We start from the raw sequence: 24,949 nt of genomic DNA, 5'->3' as shown, positions 1-24,949 counted from the left end.
CAAATTTAGAAAAGACAACACAAGTGACGGGGACGTAGCTAGGAATTTTTTTGACCCTGGACTGATTGTCTTTTGATGGATTGTTCGTCGTAATTGTACTTTCATTAGAAAAATCAACTTATTATGAAATAAATATACAATTGACTTTTGAGAAAACTAACCGATTTTATACGTTCAACATGTAACAATAAAGTCCCAAAAAGCACGAAAAAAAAATACAAGATGAAAAAAAAATGTTTGGGAACCATTTTATTCGAACAATATAGGTATTGAGATAGAACCAATACAAACTATAAATCGATGATAACACAAATAAATGCAAAACACAAACATAAACATAATCTCAATAATAGTCTAAGAATTCAAAAAAATGTATCACCATAAATAAAAGAAAAAATTGCAAATTTAGTCATGTATGTTTCTCATTTTGCGATTTTAGTCCTCTATGTTTTTACATTTCAGTTTTAGTCCTGCATGTTCTGATTTTTGGCACTTTCAGTTCTTTTTATTCGAAAATGCTTACGTGGCACTGTACACGTCAGCTCCACATCAGCACTGAATTTGTGCCACGTCAGCGCCACGTCGGAAAAAGGACTAAAATTGCCAAAAAAATAAAGATAGCGGACTAAAACTGTAATCTGAAAATATAAAGAACTGAAATCGCAAAGTGACAAGCATACAGTACCAAAAAAGCAATTTTCCCTAAATAAAATTGACTTATCCAAATAAATAAACTTAAGAATTAACAAATTTTCAACAATAAACTTGTTCATTAAGGAGATACATAGCTATTAATCGATTTTGAGGTAAGGGAGAAATAGAAAAATTGATTAATGAGTCATGTATTCACATGAATGTTTAATTTTAATGGAATAATTAAATTTAATGGGATAAAAAAAAATTCAATGTGCTAATTAAATTTAATAGGTTACATAAATTCAATGGGCTAAAGATCCAAAAAAAAAAAAAAATTAACTATGGCTGAAACCCAATAAAAAAAATAAAAAAATCACATCAAAACCAATAAAAAAAACACACACACACACATTTTCTTATAACTAAAAAAACATTGACCCAATCAAGCTTACACAACATCAAACCTTAATCATGAGAGAGTAATGTCTTAAGAACATATCAACCATATTGAACTAATGAAAAGAAAGTAATTATTGTTACGTCATTACAAATGAAACCCGATGAAGAAGTTGTCGATCCATTCATTCATTGCATGCATGCCGATATATGGAATCACCTAAATTAGTTGATGCAAATTCTCGATGAAGTTATCGATATAATGATCGTAAAATCCAGGTTTGGACAGAGTTTCCTTCCAGCGAAGATGATTTTGCTGGATCGTCTTCCCCAATTGGCTGTCTGGGTCTATCAAAGATTTAATGGCAATGCACAGATCCTCCTTGGAAAACCACGCATTCTCGCCCCTTTCCACCTCCACAGCCACTTTCATCTCCTCCGACAGCAGCCGCGCGTTCAGGATTTGATCTCCCAGCCATGGAACCACCACTATTTGAGCATCGCTAAGCAAAGACTCCCACGAGGACCCGAACCCGCAGTGACTCACGAAGCAGCCCACGGAAGGATGGTTCAGAATCTGAGTCTGCTGCACCCACCCGTCGTGAACCACTCCCATGTCCCCCACCCGGTCCAAGAATCCTTCCGGCAGAGCTTCTTCAATGGAGTTTGCGCCGTGTGGTTTCGACAGGGCGAGGAAGAAAGGCATCCCCGTCATCTCGAAACCAAGTACCAGCTCCTGAAACTGCTCCTTTCGCATGGTGTTTTGGCTTCCGAACGCGCAATAAAGAACGGATTTTGGCTTGAATTTGCTCAGCCATTTGTCCCACTTGTCTTCTAAAACAGTTTTGGGAGCCTGCGGAAGAACAGGGCCAGAAAGAAAAACAGGTTTCTTGTACTGGCCGGCCAGGTAATCACACATGGGGCCTTCTAGCTCGCCAACAGTTCGGGTACCGATGGCGTCGCAGTCTCGCAACGCAGAGGAGATGCGAGCGTCGAAAGTGATGTCTCCGTAAGTGGAACAGATAAAAGACAGAGCACGTGCCTCGTGGCGGCGGAAGACGACTGTTTTAGAAGGATACCCTCGAGGAGGCTCCGCCAGTTCTTCATCCGTCATCTGCCGATCTTTGGGGAAGTGCCTGGCGGGAACCACCCCGATAGCCATGCACGAGGCGGAAACGGTGCTATAGCAAACAGTTTTGAAGCCGATCTTGGCAGCGAGGTTGGTGATCCAGTGGGCGAAATCGAAAAGCACGATATCGGGTTTTAGAAGCGAAAGAAGCTCCTCCACTTGATCGGACATGGCGTCGAAGGCTATGGCGAGCGGGTCCTTGGCGCTGTAGTCGATGTCGGCGGTTGTCTCGGCGCCGAGGGGGAGGCCTGGGACATGAGGGACTGCGACAGTGTAGAATTTGATCAAGTTTGAGTAAATGTTTTGGTTTTGGAGTTTAAGCAATCCTTTGTTGGGCAGAAGAAAGGAGATTGTGTGGCCCCTGTTGGCGAGGTCGTTGGATAGAGTGGCGTAGGTGATTATGTGCCCCATGCCGATCCATGGAAACATGGCTATGTGCAGCTTTGGTTTCTCTGAATTATTCATTCTCTCTAGTTTTTTGTTTTGTTTTTTTGCATGGAAGTATGTTGAGTTTGGAGGCAAATATATAATGATCATCCGGGAGTACTAGACATATGTAGAAGGTGTGACGGCAGAGTGGGGAACGGATCCCACATCATGACGCAGGCCCAACGTCACGCATTGGCCCCGAGGTGAATAGTCAAATTCTACTTGAAGGGGACAACCTAATTGACATGTATCAATACATGTGAAATTTATTATTTTTTAATAGATCCCCATGTATTAGTAAATGATTACTCTTAGGTTTATTATGGGATAGTGATGGAAAATTACAACTTATCCATGGTATTACCCCATGAGACAAGTGGATATATTTTATTTGTTCAAATCATGTGGACCCCATATAATTCAGTGAGATCTACATGATTTAAACCAACCAGTGATTGTCATCTACCCCATGGGGTAATACCCATAGGATAGGATCGAAGCTACACCCCATGGGGTAGGATCGAATCTACCGATAGTGACCTTGTAATTAGCACGAAATATTTCGTTCCCAGCCCTCTAGGGTTGCCTCGGACGCGTGCATGACCAGAAGTGGTCGGAGTCTGGGCATTAATCATCACGTGGCCACCTGCACCGCTGCTGCTTTGATCCCTCTTACTCTCTTTTGGATTTGATGGGATGGAAGCCCAATTTGTTAATTAATAAAATAAGCCCAAGAAACAAGGGTCCAAGCCCGCGAAATACTCCTAAAACATCTATAAATACATGTGTCTCTCTTATATCCAAGGTAGATTCTCATTGTTCTCTCTAACTTGAGTTCTCTTATTTTGGGAGATTATCCTTGTGCTTTTGGCTGACTTGAGCATCGGAGTGCCTACGCTGGGGAACCGCCCGGCGCCTCTGACATTTGTTTGTGACGCAGGTGACGATCCACGAAGTTTCAGTTTACGCTACAGGGTTCACTTTACTCTACGTGTTTACCTTACGCTACAGGGTTCACTCTACGCTACGTGTTTACCTTACACTACAGGGTTCACTCTACGCTACGTGTTTACCTTACGTTGTGAGGTTCACATTACGCTACGTGTTTACCTTACGCTACAAGTTTCACCTACTCTACGTGAGTGCTCTACGTTGCAAGGTTCTGACTACAGACCTGATGCACCAGTACTTGTATTTTTTGGCTACATCAGCTTGGCGCCGTCTGTGGGAAACTGTTTACCTCGTCACTGAGAATGGATAATCAGCCACACAACTCTCAAGATACTGAAAACGATGGACTACCACATCAATCGACAATGCATATTACACATGCAGAATTGAGAACCATGTTAGAGGCGACCGCCGCCCGCGCTGCGAGTGAAGCATTGACAAGATTCTTGGAGTCCCAACAAAATGACAAGGCCGAGAAGATAGCCGACGAAAATGGTTTATCCACCGTTAACCCGAAAGATGACGCACAAAAGAAAACAACAAATGAAGCAAAAACTCCACCACTTAATTCCAAGAAGAATACAACCCATAGAGAGGATGAGGCTCAGAGTCAAGCTCAGAGCACCACAATGAATGATGAAGAAAAATCCTTGGCAATTCTACCTGCCAGACGCAGCCCATTCACTACTGCTATCCTAGCTGAATCATTGCCCAAGGGAATGAAAATCGTTAATCTTCCAGAATATGAAGGAAGATCACCTCGACAAATTTTATGCGAAAGCAAATTTATATGACATAAGTGATGCTGCTTACTGCAAGATATTCCGAACCACTCTGTCAGGGCGTGCACTGTCTTGGTTTAACAAATTAGCTTCGGGAACCATTGAAAACCTGGAACAGTTAACTCAACGTTTTCTCCATCAATTTTCAATCAACAAAAAGTATCCGAAAACCGCAGCATATTTGTTTACAATTATTCAAAAGGAAGAAGAAGTCTTACGAGACTATGTACAACGGTTCACACAAGCCGTCCATGAAGTTCCTCATGTTAACAATGACTTGCTAGCAGGAATAATTCAACAGAACCTCCGACACAGAAATTTCAAAGAGTCGATTGCAGGGAAGCCCCCAACCAGCCTAGAAGAATTACTTGAAAGGGCAAAAAAATACATTCACATAGAAGAGTCTATCGAGCACGATACCTGGGGAAGAGAAGAAGGGAGGAAGAGAAACCAAAAAATAAGAGAAAAGATGATAGGAGAATGCCTCAAACCCACAACTCCAGTTCACCCTCTTGAATGCACGTCTGATAAACGTAATGATTGTGGCTGAACAACAGGGGTTATTGCAGCCCCCACGGCCGATGAAGGATAACCCTAAACGAAATCGATCGGAGAAGTATTGTCATTTCTATAAGGATAAAGGGCACACTACTGAAGATTTTTTCAGCCTCCGTGCTAAGATAGAAAGGTTAATCAAGCTGGATACTTGGCCGATTACGTGGATAAGTCTCGCAGTAAAAAACGGGATAACAAAAACCACGACAAAAACCGTCAGCGCGAACAACATAAAGAGCGAGGGGATACAAGTAAAAAACCCAAACAGAGAGAAGTGAATATGCCCACATGAGGCACAATATCTGTCATAGCCGGAGGGCCTGCTTGTGGTGATACAAATCATGCTTGGAAAAATTTGGCACGTGCAACTAGAGGAGATCATCCATACTCACGCCCAGTCTTCACCCAAATAGTACATGAGATTTCAAGACCAAGTGAAGAGGTGTCATTTGGAAATGTAGACTTGGAAACCTCTCGAGATGAACACAACGATGCCCTCATAATTTCTGCCATAATTTTTAATTTTTGGGTGAAAAAGATACTAGTGGACTCCGGAAGTTCAGCAGAGATAATTTTTACGGGTAATTTCAGAATAAGCAACACACAACTAATGCAAGTGAAAACTCCTCTCATCGATTTTGCGGGAGAAACAGTTGAAGCAGCGGGGAAACTCACACTACCACTTTATCTAAGATCATATCCTCGACGAACCACCAAAATGGTGAAATGCTTAGTTGTTAAGGCCCCTTCGCCTTACAATGTCATACTTGGACGTCCAAGTCTGAATTTGTTTCAAGCAATATCATCTACGTATCACATGAAATTGAAATTTCAAATTTCTGACGGAATCGGTGACGCGATTGGAGATAGTCGGCTTGCCAGAATGCCATGCATCTATCATAAGGAACTCTATGGGAAGTCGTAGACAGTCAGGTCCTTGTGGCAACTCATTGAAAAGAAAGAAGCAATAGTTTGACTATGATAAGGATGGAAACAACATACACATTATCGAGGGAGAATCGGAAGAGCAAGAGAGAATGAAAGCCACAGAAACCCTCAAATACATAGAGATAGTGCAAGGACATCCAAAGAAAATCCTAAAGATCGGATCAGATTTGCCAGTCAAAGAAGAAAAATATTTGAAAAACTTTTTGCAGCATAATGTCGATGTCTTTGCTTGGGGTGATAAGGCTTTACAAGGTATACCTCCAGAATTAGCACCTCATCATCTTAATGTAGATCAGCGAATGAAACCAGTCGAGCAGAGGAACAGATCTTTTGGTCAATACAAAAGCAAACATATTGCTGCAGAGGTTGAAAAGCTTTTAATAATGAAATATATCAGACCGGATTCGTACCTAGAATGCTAGAAAATGTCGTATTGGTTCCAAAACCCGGAGGAAAGTGGCTTCTTTGCATAGATTATACCGATTTACATAATGCTTGTCCAAAAGATCTTTTCTCGTTGCCTCGCATAGATATCTTGGTCGATTCAACTGCAGGCTACGAGCTGCTTAGCTTTCTTGATGCGTAACAAAGGTACAATCCAATAGGCCTAGCCCCCAATGATCAAGAAAAATCAATTTTTATCACTGATCGCGGAATCTATTGCTATGATGTAATGCTCTTTGGACTCAATAATGCCTGAGCCACATATCAGCAATTGGTGAATAAAATGTTTGCAAATTTAATTGGACGTAACATGGAGGTATACATATATGACATGCTAGTTAAGAGCATCCAAGCAAACAAACATGTGGAGGAACTTTCCGAGTATTTTGAAATATTGGGAAAGTACCAGATGAAATTGAGCCCCGAAAAGCGCTTTTCCGCGTGCGGGGTAGAAAGTTTTTGGGTTACATGGTTTCACAAAGAGGAATAGAGACGAATCTCGAAAAGATTAAAGTTGTTCTAGGCATGCAACCCCCACGGAGCGTTGAAGGAATACATGAGTTGACTGAAAGAATAACAGCCTTAAACTACTTCATTTCTTGTTCTGCAAACAAAGGTTTGTCATTCTTCAAAATATTACGACAAGGAAAGAGATTCCAATTGACCGAATCATGTCAACAAGCATTTGAAGATTTGAAGAGATATCTATCAACACTGCCACTCCTAACCAAACCTCGTGAAAGAGATACTTTGCTACTTTATTTAGCAATATCATCCGAAGCAGTTAGTGATGTACTGGTAGTTGAAAAAGGAAGAGAGCACAAACTCGTGTATTACATAAGCCAAACATTGCAAGAAGCAAAATGTGAGGGCCCATTCCTGGTTAGTATTTAAAGACCATACAATCAGGATTAATTAATGTAAACAGCGAAAACGAGTTAAAATTTTACTTTCGGGCCTACCGAAAATTCGGCATGACCTCCCCGTAAATCGGACATACCAGGGAAATCAAAAAACTCAGACAGCAATACAATGCTCGAAAATAGTGTCCAATTCGACAACACACAAACCTACAGCCGCACTGGCCAGGACTAAACACATGCAAGCCGGCAAGGCTACACACAACAACAAGCAAATCCCAACATCGTAAAAATATCAATACAGATACACGGGGCATCTCCCCGGCAAATAAAGGACTCCAATAATAATATATAATAACTGGGAACTCACAACGACTCAATACCCTTCCTGGGCTCCACTGGCAGATGTACCACCAGAGGCAACAGAACCACCTGTATTACCTGTCATGGCAATAACAACAAAACCACAGCAGTCCCGAGGGACAGGGGTCAAACCCCAGCACGAAGATCAAATAAATTACAGCAAAATAAATGATATGTAAAACAACTAATGCAATGCAAGTGAATGGTACCAAGGAACATCGGATATCAAAATCTGGATCCAAAGAACAATAGCTAATCTGTGGCCACCTGTGCTAGGGGGACAGTTTCAAACACTGTGGGGCCCTGCATCAGTACGCGTCAAGGGGGACAGTCTGCAGAACTGCGCGGCCCTTACGCTAGTATCAGAGGTGAGAGTCAACACACCCTCGGCTCTGATGTCTAAACAACTTATTAAAGAGTGGATAACAATCTCAGAAATAAGAGAATAATGGCTCAATATGAATGCAATGCATAATTCATAACAATCATCATATAAACATATAAACAAGCCAATACCTCAAATAGCAATTAGACATTTTACATATCCTCATAAAGGCTGTAATATAGTGATCAATCCGTACCTTAATTTCCAAATAATTACCAGAGTAATTCTTACAAACTTGGTGCAATCCTAATTACTCCAAACCTGAGTCAATTACCATTCCATCAATCCTAACATATAATTTAACTTCCAAACAATTCAAATATTCGATTCTAGGGTCAAAAATACCCAAATTAATATTTTGAAAAATTTCGATAAATTTCCAAAATACCAGAACTATTATATATTAATTCTAAGGTATTCCAAGACCCAAACATTCAATAATTCAACACCATAATTCGAAAATCCCTAATATACACATACTGAATTTTCGAAAATAATTCCATAAAAATAGGAAATTCGATCTATACCTCCAATCGGCTCAAATATAACACCTACAACCAACAAATAATCATATATCAATTATTTGGATTCGAATTCAACCAAAAATTCCCAAATTCAAACCCTAATTCGAAATATACCTCAAAGTTCCAAATTAAAGGTCCAAATAACCGAAATAACACTCCTCCTAGCTCAGGCGGCGATCGGACGGCGGCTAGGGGCGGCGAAGGCGACGACTGGGCAAATTCGGGTTTCGAGCGATGCAAGAAAACCTTACAAAATTGGTACTAAAAAAAAGCTCTCGTCGCGAGGATTCCGAAACTACACTCGGAATAATTTTTGGAGCAACGACGGAGGAGATATCGCCGGTCAAAGGCAATGAAAAATTGAAAGAAAGGAGAAGAGAAGAATGAGCAAGGGAATCGGCTACGGGGAGAGAGAAAATGAGAGGAGAGAGAGATGCTTGCAATAATATATTGTATGCTTTTGTGTGTGTTCTATATTTAATTGAGTCCAAACATGACCCGGTTAATTTAATTTCAACTCCTGTGTGCCATAAAAATTAAATATGTATTTTAATACCGTCTATACACCGATATTTTCTAATACATATTTTTAACACACAATTTAATTATCTGGCTTAATTATTTTAATTCACCACTTTAAATTAATTATTATCAAATCTAGCCAAATAATAGGGTAATTAGCATCGGGTCCTTACACAAAACTTCGGTACACCAACATAGAAAACTAGCATTAGCTTCATTGACTACAACAAGAAAGTTACGTTCACACTTCCAATCTCATCAAATTGTAGTACTGACCAATCATCCGCTCAAGCAAGTGCTCGCCGGACCGGAGGCATTTGATTTTCTCGTTGAAATGACAACTGCTGTCGCAGAATCCTCAGCCTCAACCTGGACACTGTATGTAGATGGATCCTCCATATTGCATGGAAGTGTAGCCAAAATAGTGCTAGAAAGCCCTCGGGAAGACAAGTTCCAATATGCTGTCAGATTTCAATTACCTGTATCAAACAATGATGCTGAATACGAAGCGCTCATCATTGGCATCGAGTTGGCTCTCTCGATAGGAGCAACAACGTTGATAGTTCACAGTGATTACCAGCTAATAGTGAATCAAGTCCATGGAACTTATGAAACTAAAGAATAAAAGTTGCACACATACTTGACTCGAGTTAACGAGCTTCATGCCCGGCTAGAGAACTACGAGATAAAACAAGTATCCAGGAATGAAAATGAAGAGGCTGACCGTTTAGCGAAACTAGCAAGCTCCTTAGCCAACATCGATAGTCGAAAGATAACATTCCTGACGCTCAATAATGAAGAAGCCATGAAGACCCTACCACTGCACGAAAGATAAAAGTGCGAGCCGCCAGATTCGCCATCATAGATGGAGAATTATACAAGCGAGGTTACTCCCAGCCATTCCTAAAATGTCTCACTTCAAGTAAAGCAGATTACGTTCTCCATGAGATTCACGAAGGAATATGCGGAAATCATTTAGGGGGAAATCACTAGCTGCTAAAGCATTACATCACGGATATTTTTGGCCTACCATGAAGAAATATGATTTGGAACTCGTCCAACATTGTCGGTCATGCAAAGAACATGTCAATCTTCACCACCAGCCCGCAACATTGCTACAACCATTGGATAGCCCACTACCTTTTGCCCAGTGAGGAATGGACCTTGTAGGCCATTTTCCTCCTACTACAAGTCAAAGAAAATTCTTTATTGTTGCAGTAGATTATTTCACCAAATGGGTCGAGGCGGAACCACTGACAAAAATCATCGAAAAAGATGTCATCGGTTTTCTTTGGAAAAACATATTGTGCAAGTTCAAAATTCTCCGAGCATTGATCTAAGACAATGGAACCCAATTTTCCGGAGCAAAGATAAAACAATGGTGCCAAGGCCTGTTTATTCATCAGTTTTTCACATCAGTCGACAACCCATAGGCTAACGGCCAAACAAAAGTTACTAACCGAACAATCTTGCAGCATCTTAAAAACTTCTTGGGAGAATAACTATTCAATCTAGCTTACGGCGTTGAGGCTGTAGCTCCAGCAGAAATAGAAGAGACCTCTTGGCAGGTCAAACAATATGAATCGTCCCAGAATGATCAAGCACTTCGACACTCTTTGGATTTAATCGATGACTACGAGAAAAAGCATCAGTCCGCGCAGAAATTTATAGGGCTCGCATGGCTAAAGCTTACAATAATCGAGTTAAACCTCGATCTTTCCAAGTAGGAGATCTCGTTATAAGAAGAGCGGATGTTCTGCACCCGGTCGGAAAGCTCGATCCAAAATGTGAAGACCCATATAAAGTGATTGAAATCATCAAGATGAGCACTTATCGGCTCCAACATACCGATGAAAGAATACTCCTCCGATCATGGAATGTGGCGAATTTGAAAAGATTTTATTCTTAAGATCTGTTTTAAGCGAGTCACAAATTTGTTCATATATTGTCAACTCCTCACCTTACATTGTGCAGTTTCATCAAATTTGTTCATATATTGTCAACTCCAAGCTTAACGACAACGTCACTGACCCAGGTAGTCTTTAAAGGTTAATAAACCCAAAAACAACGACTCCGTAAGAGGCCAATGACGAACAGTCCCGGGATACCTCACCACCTATAAGGTGGGTTTAAGACTTCCCCTTGAGACAAAATCTTGAGAGACTGATCTCCTCTCAAGTACACTCCAGTTAAGCATTACAAAGCGCGACATACATCAACAAATACGCGAAAGATAATATTCATGCGAACGTCAGTTTCATGAGTATGTCATCCAACAGCTCTCGTAGATACATAATATCATGTCAAGTCAAAGACCTATTATGGCTACACTTCACTCGATTCAAGATCGTCATCTAACGAGGGACTCTTAAGATAAATTCTACTATTTTCTCACAAAATCTACTCTCGAACGTTTTCATTACATGAATTCACTCGAGAGTGGGGGCTTATGATGGGATGGAAGCCCAATTTGTTAATTAATAAAATAAGCCCAAGTTTATGAGCCCAAGACACAAGGGCCCAAGCCCGCAAAGCACTCCTAAAACATCTATAAATACATGTGTCTCTCTTATATCCAAGGTAGATTCTCATTGTTCTCTCTAACTTGAGTTTTCTTATTTTGGGAGATTATCCTTGTGCTCTTGGCTGACTTGAGCGTCGGAGTGCCTAGTCGGGGAACCGCCCGGCGCCTCTGACATTTGTTTGTGACGCAGATGACGATCCACGAAGTTTCAGTTTATGCTATAAGGTTCACTTTACTCTACGTGTTTACCTTACACTACAGGGTTCACTCTACGCTACGTGTTTACCTTATGCTACAGGGTTCACTCTACGCTACGTGTTTACCTTACGTTGCGAGATTTACCTTACGCTACGTGTTTACCTTACGCTACAAGGTTCACCTACTCTACGTGAGTGTTCTACGTTGCAAGGTTTCGACTACAGACCTTATGCACCAATACTTGTATTTTTTGGCTACATCAAGATTCTTGCCGATACATCTCCATAACCTGTGACTCAGAGGGGAACGGATCCCCTCCTGTGGGGTAAAAACATTTTTTATGTTTTATTTTTATTTTTATTTTTTATTTTTTATTTCATTTAATTTTTTTTACAATAGATGAAGGGACGTACGTATATATAAGGCTCGATTTTCTTGATTATATATATATATATATATGAGTTTTTTTATGGTGCCCAACACTATATACTCACTTTATACCCACCATGTACAATAGATGAGTTGATCGGTACAATAGATGAGTTGACTAGTACATGGTGGACATGAAGTGGGCATATAGTGTTGGGCACCATAAAAAAACTCTATATATATATATATATATATATATATATATATATATATATATATATATATAATTTAGTTTTTAGAGTGTTTTTGTTTCCAAACACATGAAATAATTTATGTTAAATCTTATATAAATTAATATTTTAATTATTTTAAAATGTATAAAATTAAATATGAAAGATTAGTTATAAGTAATGAACAATATTATTTTAAGAAAATAATAAATATATTTATCAATTTGTATTTTGTTCAACAAAATTACTTTATGAAATTGGTAAATGATTATATAGTATAGATTTATGAATTATAACGAAATAAAAATTATTTAAAAATGGACAAAATAAAAAAGAGGAAAAAATATTTTTTAAAAAAAGAAAACAGGAAGAATTACAATATAAAAATGGTCAAAAAACTTTTTTAAAAAATTTAAAAAAAAAATTGCTAATGGGAAGTGGGAGTAAAATATAAAATGATAGGTGCAATTCCAATTAAGCGTGTACACTCGCTTCCTTAAGAAACTATGGACTAAGCGAATGTTTCTCCATGATATAATGGATTCTTAATAATGTTGTTTTTAAAGTGTACGCTTGAAAACAACCCCGAATATCTTGAATCTTTTTAACTCGAAAATCGAATGTTTGTATATTGTATCCGTAGTATAACAATATCTGAACCACAAATATTTTGATGAAAATAATTTCGACTGAAATGAGTATGAAATCGGCGTGTAGAATTTTTCCACGCTCAGAATTTCTCAATTGATTGTGTTTGTATATATTGTTGGAATGATAATTGATTCAGTTTTTATAAATTATAATTACTAAATCATTTCCTATGATAGGAGTCATATGACACGTATTTCTGATAATATCCATTCGTTTGAATAATTAGAAATCGTCATAATCACGAAAGAATGTCATGAACAGACAGACATCTATGTTAGTTTCAGACCCGAAGGAACTTTAACTACATCATGTTGCATCGAGTTTTAGATTCCTTCAGTCGGGTTCTCTTCTCACTTTGGTTCTTTTAGATATCATCTATCATTTTCAACATTATCTTTTTTAATTTATGGAAGTCTTGTGCACCATCAATTTTTTTAACATAGAGAGTCGAGATTTTCACTCAAACATGTGGTAATGTTATAACCAGATAATCCTGATTGAGTTCAAGCTACCCAAAATCGTCGTCCAATTATATGTTTTTCTTGCTTGTCTACGTTAATCATAGGCAAACCTCTCTCCAATGACGTTTTTCCCAAGGAAAAAAAACAACAACAAACGCACATTTATTAACCATGTTTTGAACCAAACAATCAACCCGAGTTGTGTGTTATAAGTTATAACATTCAATCCGTCTACTGTCTTGTTCCAAACTTCCAACTTCCACATTGAAGCTAATTCTTCTGATTGTGCTGACAGTTGCTCCAAGTGTACTAATTAATTAATTGGCAGCAGTATTACATAATCCAAGCCTAGTATACCGGAATAACAAGCCCAAGAAGTTTTGCTCCAGTCAAATAGGCGACGTGTAAATTTATTGGCCTTCAAATTTTCAAGTAATATTCAAAACTGTCCATTTCGACCCAGAATCAAACATATAACATATTCACACTTTTTTTCCAAACCCAAGTTATCTAGATTTTTATTCCGAACCATATGCCGCTTTATTCTTACAGAAAAGTTAGAGTAATCAACAAAAATGCTAAAATACTTCGAGCCAAGCTCAAACTCAAACAAAAAAAATTTAGCCATGCCAGTTATACTCAAATCAACTCAATTTGTTTAACCCACTGTACAATAATATAATTACTCCATTCTTATGTTGAAGCATATGCATTTACATCCTTGAAGTTCCATTGCACGTATATATTCCGCAAGTCTATCAAAATTTGCGAAAACCAATGTGTACTGAAGCCATAGGCGACATGCCATCAATCAAAAGGCTTCTTGCTTGCTCATTACCAACCACTCTATCAGGAAACAAAGACATAATTTCTCAAATTTACAATGATATGAAACATCCATACCTTCATCTAAACTAACCAGCACCCCATCCCTGAACACAAAGCTAAAATTTAGCCCAGATGAACTTCGGGAATGATCTGTTCTAGCTACTTTCTCAGTCTTTGCATGGCAACAACAGTTCATCATCAATTTTGGTTCCAAGCTTTTACATTCAGGAAGAAGTGTTTCCCTGCATTTTTGACACTCGAGTTGTTTCTTATACTTGGTGTCCAAGGTTCTACCAGCACACGAGAATTCATCCTTAGATAGCTTGCTCAGTGTCGAGTGCAGATTCGCGGATACCGAGGAAAGAAAATCATGAACACCCTCCAAAGTCGTGTCAGTTCCTCTATGTTGCCATTCGATGTTTATATTTCTCAGCAGTAGATTCTGGAGGTTGACAATGCAGTCAGGACAACATTGGTAAATGCACGTGACAGAATCACTGGTGAAACGGGTAGGCTTCAAAGTCGTATCTTTGCACAAGATATGAACTTTAGTCAAGGACAGATCACAGGCCAGGTTAGTGGCATTTGCAGAAGAAAACTCAAAACCATGCTCTTTGCCAGAGTCACGGTGACCATCTGCGAGGGTATGACAGCCATTCTCCGCAACACCATTAGGAAGTTTGAACGATTCAGCATTCCCTTCCAATTCTGTCTTATCTCTGTCAATTTCTGCCTCTGGACACTCTACATTAATAAAATTTGGTGGCAAACTGCATTCATTATGGGAAGGATGGCAAACTTCATCACCGGCTTTTAACCGATTATCATTAATTGTAGCTGTATCAGTAGGTCCACCTTCTTTAGCAGCAACTTTCTGCAGACTTTCTTCAAGCAATTCTGGTTCGTGCATAATTTTGTTACAACCTTCTATACCGGAGCTATCACCTTGAGAAGTACCATGCTTGCAGATATCATCACTATGCAATGATCCCACACAAACTTTGGTGGTTACCGCTGAAACACAGGGATCCACCTCCAAACTGGAAATGATAAGACCATTTCTTAGAAGATGACAACTGAATTAATCACAGCAAACACATAGAAATATAATAGCATTACCTTTGTAGGGCATATGCCCAACTGAAAATCATGTCTTCAAGATAAGCAACTTGTGATAGGAGATGAAAAAACTGGGTTCTGTCTTTTCCAGCTTTAACTTTATCATCAATTCTTTCAACAAGAATTTCTAGAACTTTCCGAACATCACAGCAGACTTCCCTGAGAGAGGTGTATTCACCTCTATATGCTGATAAACCAATAGCAACAAGTCCTCTAATTAAACCAGATTCTTTACTTTTGATATTGCTGGAGCCAGAGGCAGCCAGTGCCTTCTCTGTCGAATTGATAGGACGAAGAATGCAAGAATTGAAGGGCCAGTTTTTCCAGGGTCCATTCATATTGGCATGAGGACCTTCTTTCAGCTTGGATGTGACCCAACAAAGTTCAGCAAAATGAGGATAGCATAAAATCTGATAGCCTACAATCGAGATTGCGAACAGCAAGCTTGATTTTCCTTTTATACTTTTATTCACAAATGGAACTGGACCGAGGGAATGGACCGGACCAGATTTACCATCACAAACTCTATCCACAACACCTTCAACCACATCATAAGTTTTCTCATCCAGTGAGTTCCTACAAGTATGATATCTACCATAAATTGAGACAAGGAAGTGCTGCACCATATCCCTTGACAATCTGGTAACAAATGTATTGATCGTCTTATCATGATCAAACTTCCCGTCAAGCTGCACAGAGAAATGCGGCACCTTATGGTCCAGAGGGCCCAAGATACTACTTGCAGCATCACTCCCAAAAAACAGCCTAACTCTATGAGGCAATAATGAAAGAGGCAATTCCGACGTGGCCTGTTAAAAGGAAAATGTGAGATAAGAATTTTTAATGCATAATTGACAATGCAGAGACCAGCAAAAGAAGCATACCAGAATTATCAAGGATGTATTTACACACACGGATTCCACCTGCTCGATGAATAAGGTCCAAAGATACGAGACTTTAACAGGACACACGTCACGTTCCATGTCAATTTCACACTTCCCCTCCAAAGATAATTTTTCAGGGGATTGAGGTTCTGTTGAAGATAAATCGCAGTTCCCTTCTCTGCCTTCATTACACGTCTCGATAGCCCACAAATCAATTCTTGGCATATATATCACACACAAATTTGTACCAGCGCATCTCACTGACATGATAAACAATGAAAGTGGTCATATTCTTGGATTATCTTTTTTAAAAAAAGAAAAAAAGAAAAAAATTAGAACAATCTTATATCACATCGAACTATCAACTGATTCAACTAGTACTTCCTCCAAAAAATATTGCAAACACTGATAACTGTTTTGATACGCAAGTTAATGATTGCTTCTTCAAGAAGAAAATGGGAAACATGAGTTGACCTTTTCATATAAATATTTCTAAAAAACAGGCCGGTGTAATGAACTAGATTCTGGTTACCTGGTCTTGTATCAGCACTAGGGTAAATGAATGGACAGGGTAGTGAGAAACAAAAAATAACAAGGGCAAATGCAATTCACTATAGAGTTGTATGGAGAAAAGAGGAGGCAATGCAAATAATATGTATGGAGAAGAGGAAAACTCAAATTTGAACTCAGCAGATTCCTGCTTCTGAAAAATGGTACCCCGAGACCAAAAATAATAGGGGGAAGCTACTCCTTAGAGTAGAGATAGGCCATATATGTATTTAAATTTCGCACAAACTAAGCCAGATTGATAGACTACTTTAGCCATCAAGCAAACAAACTATCATCTCAATGCAATGTCACAGTATTCTCTTTCCATTCCTGCAGTCGAAGATCTTTTTCCCCAAAAAAAATGAGATAACACAATATACATGGCAAAAATGGACACACACAAAGGCAACCGAGTATCTTAACAAATCGGGACAGCAAATCAATTAAGATACCAACTATGCATAATACCTGATATAACCTAGCACCACAAATCTGAATAAGGGAGAGAGTACTAAAGGTACAAGCAAGAGAACCAAGGTATTAACAAAACCATACACCAGCTACAGTTTCAGATATGATCAAGCCACAGCGAAATGAGGAAAATTCTAAATAAAAAATTATAAGATTATGACATCCAACAAGAAAAGACAAGGCCTAAGGCAAGTAAATATCAACAGTCCAAATATAGAAACATGAAAGACGTAGACTATTTCAATTCCCACACTAAAAAATTATTAAAATATAAAGCAATGAGCCTGGCAGATGCAGTTTTATAATATGCATAAATTTATTGGTAATTATTGCATATAAAATATAAAAAAACGAAATAATTACGACGACGTAATCCAATAACCACTCAATTTTTATTTTTTTTTGCAGATTCAAGACACTTTCATATTTTACCAAATCCTCGAACTTCTACATGCAGCTGAGTATAACTAATAAAAACTTTAAAATAAACCAAACTAAAGCAACTTTTTTTATTCAAGGCAGGTTCTGGATACCTAGAACAACCAGTTGCAGTCCACGCTATAACTAACTGAGCAACGACTCATTCTAAGCTTGAAAAAACCTCACATGATAAGCATCCTGAAATTAATTTATAAACTGCAATTTCAGAAACATATACTGTGCTGTATAGAAGACAAAACAGAGATTTCAGAAAGAAAGTTTGCAGGCTATAGATGTTACGATGAGTTGATGAAACTTTAGCAGCTTCCTGCTATGATGTAAATAATGTTAGTGGTTGAAATGGAAAATCAGACATACTCAATATTCGTGTCAACCCATGAACCATGTCTCCATGACCTTCTTGAGAGATACTAGGCAAGTCCACTTTCCAAATATCAACATTTCCAACAAAACAGTGTAGGAGACATGATGCGAGATGCCTCTGGCCAGCTCTTGGATTTCCAGAAATCAGCATGTGAAATCCTGATTTATTGTATGTTGTGTAAGACATATTTCTTCGAATCACAGTGTGAGAACCCATGTTCTGAAGGTTGGGAGGGTAAAATGCACCATAAGTCTCATTAGTATTGTCCTCTATCACATCAGAACCGCAAATCCTATTTTCTCCGACCAGAATATTTGCAACGCATAAATTTTTCATAATCTCATCTATCACATCCACTTCTTGAAGCAAATCGAAATGTGACCACCAATTATCACTCTGCACTCTCCGCCTGTCCAAAGCAGAAACAATCACATTTTTAACCAATGTAGAAGCCTTACTGAGAGGTAGCGGCAACCAAATGTCTTCATCTAGTTTCAGGAGAACTAGCAATCTCATCAGTGGTTGCAGAAGACAAGGAGCTAGATGGGTGTCAAGGGGTGAAGAAACCACGTCGTTTACAACAGTTCCACCTTCTCTTTGAGAACATGGAGGTGGCGCACATGAGAAAGCTTGTAACCAATCTCTCTCCTCGACCAAAATGGAAGGAATCGGAGGAAATTGACCCCGAGATGCACTAGTTTCAGCAGCAGAGAGAACCTCTTGCAAGGGGAAGCTCCTCTTTAACGCAATTATAGCTGCTTGTGTACAAAGAGCCTGCAAGTCAGCACCGGCAAATCCCACAGTTTTCTTTGCTACCCACTTCAGCAATGATCCACCAATTGGCTTCGGCCACTTCCGAGTGTGCAAAGACAGAATAGCTTCTCTGTCCTTCATCAAAGGCAGTGGAAAATAAATCTCTCTATCAAATCTTCCAGGCCTCCTTAAGGCAGGATCAACTGCTTCGGGACGATTAGTAGCTCCAATTACAATAACTGAACCTCGGGACTTTAAGCCATCCATCAACGCCAACAGAGTGGATACAACCGAACTATGTGTTTGATCTTGCCGCTTAGAGCGGCAAGGGGCTAAACCATCTATCTCGTCGAAAAAAATTATAGAGGGTTGAGATTTCTCAGCTACTTGAAACAAAAGTCTTAGTTGGCGCTCAGCATCACCAACATATTTGCCAAGACAGTCTGCACCTTTGCGTGCAAAATATGCAATCCTTTTGTCCCCTTGAGCACAGGAACCAACCAGCGCACGCACAACTAATGTCTTACCTGTTCCAGGATATCCATGCAACAGAACTCCCCTTGGAGGAGTAAGACCCAGATTTTTAAAATATTCTGGGTATAACAGTGGTAAAATGACAACCTCTTTCATGCACTGGATGACATGCTGCAGCCCAGCAACAGATTCCCAGCCCTCAAATTGGGTTTCTCTTTTTTGGGAGTTGTTACCTCCAATGTAAACAGGTGCTATTCTCAACAAATCTCGATGAAGCCTCTTGCTTTCTCGTTTCAGAAACTCTTCATCCTCCCCACAGTTCTCTAACCACTTTTCTTCCACTTCAATATCCTTTCGATGTGCATCATTTGACATCTTTCGTACTTCCAACCTCATTTTTTTAACCTTCATTTTCTTCAACCTACGTTCATTCTGTATTCCATGAGGTTGGAAGAGATGCCGATGATCAGTGCAGGCTATTAGAAACTTGCGATGGTCAAAGATGCAACCTTTGGCTCGTGCACATGGCTAAAAATTAAGCAATCAACCGTATTATAAATTAGAGCAAATCATTAAAGAAATAATAAAGCATCCAGCATAAAATAGGGAAAGAAAAAAAGAAATTAAATATGCAAAGAATGAAGATAGAAAGAGTGATAACAAAATTCAATATGGTAATAAATGCTGGGGTAGCGTAGTGTACTAGATATGACACACTCACAAGGTGGTAGGTTTTAGGACATCGATCAACACGACACCCTATTGTAGCTCCAGGTCTCTTACAGCGATTGCATTTCAGCATCCTTCCCCGGTAAAGGGCAGCCCTAACATTTTTCAGGCATCCCAAACCAGCAAAATAAACCTGAAACAATAGTCAGAGTAGCTGCACAAAATTAATTCTCCGCGTGAAACAAAATCAAGCACTCTAACAAAAGAAATCAAAAGCCAAATATGTTCAGCATGCATCTGCTAAAAAAAATCAGAGACCCAAAATTGTAGGTAGGTAGCACAAAAACCACCATTAAGCAACATTTGAGACGATTCAATGCAAAGTCCCAAAAAATTTGGATAGGTTCACACCGAGAACTAAAGCAAAGAGTGAGATGGTTTAAATCAGTGCATGCTCATATCATGAACCATAGACATAAATGCAAAGTTTGCAACAAAGCAGTAAATAACACGGTTACCGTCATAAACAAACCATTGGGCAGTGACTGCTATGTGCAAAGCTTTTGGCTTTTTTCAAACTTCACAAGGCAAATCACAGAGTTAAAATCCATACAACCACTCCTCTCCCGGCTATTTTTTAGCAACCAGAACAATATACTGCACTACATCCTTTCTTATCTAAAACATCAGCTTTTAAACATACTTAGTCGAATACTCTGGAAAGTCCAAACAAATACCATCTCAATTTTTTTCCCAAATATACAAACAATGAAGAGAGCTCAGCTCTTTCTCACACAAAGCAGTGTAAATCCGAAAAATAAGCTGGAAAGGCAATACTTTAGGAAAGAGAGAATATGAAGACTGGAACTCTAATGAAGCAACCAAATGCAGAAAAGTAATTGGTTCAGAAAAGTAATAAACTCATAATGATATTGACAAATACTCGTGTGGTACAAGAATGCTAGCAATCATGGATCCCAAGTAAAAAAATAAATTGATAAATAACAAAACAGCAGCACGAGAAAAAAAAAACAAATCAACCAAAATAAAATAGGTTATGTGGTCATCCATCCATCAAACCAACCAAATTTCTCATAAAGTGCCACAATAGAAATCAGTAAATAAATTTAAATTGTGCAATGAGGCATAAGACATCCTTCTGAACAATCTTGCAAATGTGGATGACTGATCTTGACCAAAAAAAAAAAAAGAATGCACAACTATTGGTTAAGTTGAATAAGGATTGCCGAATGTACTTGAAAGATATATATGTATGATGAAAGAGGAAAGAAACAAAGCATCTTCAAGGATCAAAGGAAACAAATGAGAACCTCCAAAAAAATACAGAACCTAAGCTGGCATCAAGGCTCACATGATACGACGAATCCATCATAAACAAGAGCAAACATAAGTAGGCGTGTAATTTACTATTGGTACCAAGAGAAAAGGTGCTAGGCAGCATAGATATTAGTGAATTCTTGATTATAGAAACTACAATAAAAACCCTAGGATTCCAAAACAGAGAAAAATAATCTTATTTCACAGGCATATACAAATTATTATGAACCATTCCTTTCTGCATGGGAACTCTGTCCTTATTAAATAGATCTCAAAAGACAATGGATAGGCAAAAAATCTTCAGCTGGTTCATTTGTTTAAAGAAAAATTTTATCGTGAGGCATTAAATGATAATACTGACAAAATATTTATTTACAAAAGTAGCAAGACTAACTGTATCCCTTTTGTGGTGCGAAAAATGAACCATTAACATAAAAACAGAAACATAGACAACCCCATCTGTTTAATACAGCACACGGCCCTTCCCGTGTCAATTTCCATCTATGAGGGAAGGAAACATTTTTTCATCATTATTAGCACACTTGAAATTTTTTTGTTACGCAGGCGGATAGGAGATGGCTACAAAAAAAAATAGAATGTAAAGCAATAGAAGGATGAAATTTTCGTTCAAAATGCTGTATCAGAAAGAGGTAACCATGAAAAGGGTGGCCTATTATGCACACAAAATTTTAATGCCAAACATACCTCTGGACTCCATACAGCACATTGCTGATGAACCCAAATTCCTGCTATGCCAAGACGGTCATTGATAGGACCCAAAAGCCGTCCGAGCCATCCAGATTCATCACCAAATCCATCCCATACATCATAATTATATTCATCTGAAGCAGGTGACCCGCTATAGGTCTCATTGTCACTGCCCACCCCATCCAGTATAAATAATTTTGGAGGCTTGCCATCAGTACCTCCCCCACATAAACCACAGCGTCTCCCTAGTTTGATTCTTGGTTTTCTATCCACATCATCTAAAGGATTATCTTTCCCATTTAAATTTTCGTATGTCTCATCTTCCAGAGGTTTATCATGATATCCATCACCGTTTGCCCGCTGACTTGCAGCTTCATCAATGTCTTGTTGTTCAGGCACAATATCACATGCTAGGTTTTCAATCTCAATATTTTCAGCCCTGATCTCGACCTCAACATTGTTGTGACCTTCTCCCAATTCTGGTTTCTTTTGATTGGCAGCCACTTCTCTCGCACTCAAATCTGAAGCCAGATTACCATTGTTTAATCCAACGTCATTTCTAACTTCCAATTTGATTTCCAGGTGTGACCTCTCTCCCTCTTTCATTCCTTCAAACACCTCATCCCTATTGTATTCTATATCATCCTTTCCACCATCTGCCGAACCGATCTCCAGTTCCTCATTTGCCAAAACATTGGAAGCTTTAATTCGTCCCGGCCTTTTCGACTTAACAATTGTCGATTTTTCATCTACTAATTCCACTTTCTTATCATTACGTTGAATTTCCACGTCTTCTCTAAATCCATCAAAATCATCAAATAGTTTTCTTTTACCCCTCAAAGAAGACTCCCCTCTTGAACTCCCAGAAAGACTTGTCCATTTTCCCTTGAATCTCAATCTTGATCCCCAAGCACCATTCTGTCCATCCAAATTCCGAGAACTTGAGCAAGGTGGTTCATACTTCAGCCCCAATTCTCCACTGACTTTGTCGATACTACCACGACCATTAACCTTTTGCCTCTTTTTTGGAGGCCGAGGCGATGAATCGAGTAATACAGGAGCTCTCCGAGCTCTACCGCTCCTTCTGAGTTCCAATTCCTTCTCTGCATCATTAAGCTCATTCGAATCAACATTTTGAAACCCTTGGTGACTCCTATTGTAAGTTTTTTCACAGATTGCGTCCAATCTCTTGTGCTTTTTCTTACCCTTAAACTTGTTCCTAAATTTCTTGTTCTTCCCAATATTCACAACTGATTCAGACCGCGATAATCGCATATCAAATACCTCTTAACACAAAAATAAAAATTATATTATAAACTCCAACCTATCTCCTTTATATGTCTCTGTCTCAGTCTCCCTATATAATCCACACCACGCGACGAAATATATAGGTCGTACAGGTTGATTGGATATCAAATTTCTTTTGTTGTTCAAAGTATCCCAGAAAACGAGCAAATAAGATATAATGAGGCAAAGAGGGACTGACCGTCCGATAAATTGATCATGCAGAAGAAGCAGAGAAAAAAACCCTAAAAGATTAATGTTTCGACCCGAAATCTGTTCAGACCAAAACTCAGCATCGCAGATTCAGACCAGATTTCCAGAGTACATATAGATTTTTCTCAGTTTTTTCCCATTTTCAATAAGATGCCAATTTCCCTTAGGGCTTGGCTTGTTTTGTTGGAGAAAGCTGTAACAGAAGACTACTGGGGCGGAGGTGTATAGAAAGAAGGGTTCCAAGGGAGAATATATATACATATTTTTGGGGTCTTTACCCACTCGGATTTCAAGCGCGTGGCTCCAAGCTCCAACATACAAGGGAGAGGCGGACACGATGAAATTTTTTAACAAATTATTTTTGGTCAAATTATTTTGTTTTGTAAAACTTACTTTTTTTAAGTATATATTTAAAACACTTGAAATACAGTAAAGAATGTTAGTTTCAAAAAAAATTCCATATTATTAAGAACAAGGTAAAGCTAAAAAATGAAATCGTGAGCCGACGACAATTACATTTTCATAACAGGATAATACTTTCATTTTCTAGGTAATTGATGAACTGTTTAAGATTTTAAGTTGAGAAGAAATATGTGTTGTTTAATTGATTGATTTTGTCAAAAAAATTTGGAAATTTTCATTTCTGATAGGAGAAGTAGATTTTCTTGCAGTACCCTCCTCAGTCCTCACCAAAGGGTGTTGGGCTTTTGGTTGGGTTAGTGAGGTGGTTGACTGGTAGTTTATATTTGTACAGAGTGACACGCGCTGATGGGGGAGGGTGAGATTAGCTGCATGAATCTGATTTTTCAATTTTTAGTGCTTTTTCCCACCTAACGTTACCGCCACTTTGGGTATTTTCATTTGTTTGCCTTTTTATCAAATTTTCCCTCTTGTGATTCACTTGTATTTCTATGCTTTTTATCAGTGTTGTAAAAAAAAAAAACAAAGGAGAGATTAAATCGAGATTAAGCAGAAATAAACGAGATGAAAACGCTAAGATTCGAATAAAAATATGTAAAACGGTCAACTTAACATGAAGAAAACACTAAGTTTCGGATAAAAATAGGTAAAACAAAGTTGATCATATTAAAAGTTATTAAACATATTTAATCAAGATTAAACGTGATTTTTAAAAAAAAATAATATCAATTAAAAAAATCTCAAATAAAAATCATTTTCTTCAAAATTAAAAAAATATATCCGGTCATATATATCACAAAACTTTTCTCCTCAAAATTCTTATGATTTAGGCAATATTTAAAATTTTCTAACTTTAGACGCTACTAACAATTATGATTTTGATATTTTTGAACTTTTAATTTTTTTGAAAATTGTGTGTTACTATTAAATTTATTATATATGTGTTATTTAGCATGTATATTAGTAAGATATAATTAAAATTTGAATAAAATTTTGAGAAATTGTTTTTTTGGTCTTATATGTTTGTCACTTTGTGATTTCGGTCCTTTATATTTTCAGATTTCAGTTTTAGTCTGC

General features: G+C 38.4%; 3 protein-coding genes across 4 annotated transcripts; 1 reads left to right on the top strand and 2 right to left on the bottom strand.

Annotated features, from left to right (window-relative positions):
* Positions 1 to 937: 937 nt before the first annotated feature.
* On the bottom strand, positions 938 to 2,636 carry LOC140866302 (anthocyanidin 3-O-glucoside 2'''-O-xylosyltransferase-like). Its single transcript, XM_073271272.1, has one exon. It carries the CDS (start codon positions 2,624 to 2,626, stop codon positions 1,253 to 1,255), a length of 1,374 nt encoding a protein of 457 aa, XP_073127373.1. The 5' UTR covers positions 2,627 to 2,636; the 3' UTR covers positions 938 to 1,252.
* A 1,207-nt stretch (positions 2,637 to 3,843) lies between these two features.
* On the top strand, positions 3,844 to 5,803 carry LOC140894538 (uncharacterized). Its single transcript, XM_073303066.1, has 3 exons — positions 3,844 to 4,194; positions 4,283 to 4,856; positions 5,190 to 5,803. Exons 1-3 carry the CDS (start codon positions 3,844 to 3,846, stop codon positions 5,801 to 5,803), a joined length of 1,539 nt encoding a protein of 512 aa, XP_073159167.1.
* Positions 5,804 to 13,900: 8,097 nt separating this feature from the next.
* LOC140862797 (uncharacterized) lies at positions 13,901 to 23,656 on the bottom strand. Of its 2 annotated transcripts, XM_073265833.1 has the most exons (7): positions 23,442 to 23,656; positions 21,953 to 23,058; positions 19,962 to 20,102; positions 18,007 to 19,768; positions 16,189 to 16,448; positions 15,305 to 16,113; positions 13,901 to 15,225 (listed from the first exon to the last, which is right to left on the bottom strand). In XM_073265833.1, the coding sequence occupies exons 1-7, from the start codon at positions 23,458 to 23,460 to the stop codon at positions 14,169 to 14,171; spliced, it is 5,154 nt and encodes a 1,717-aa protein (XP_073121934.1). In that variant the 5' UTR covers positions 23,461 to 23,656; the 3' UTR covers positions 13,901 to 14,168. The 2 variants fall into 2 exon arrangements, with proteins under 2 accessions (XP_073121934.1, XP_073121933.1); XM_073265832.1 differs by having other exon boundaries at positions 21,953 to 23,656.
* Positions 23,657 to 24,949: the final 1,293 nt, after the last annotated feature.

The sequence above is a fragment of the Henckelia pumila genome, chromosome 4 (assembly GCF_033568475.1).
Source record: "Henckelia pumila isolate YLH828 chromosome 4, ASM3356847v2, whole genome shotgun sequence".
Taxonomy (NCBI): domain Eukaryota; kingdom Viridiplantae; phylum Streptophyta; class Magnoliopsida; order Lamiales; family Gesneriaceae; genus Henckelia; species Henckelia pumila.
Note: the sequence above shows the minus strand (reverse complement) of the source record. Positions and strands in the feature narration are given on the sequence as shown.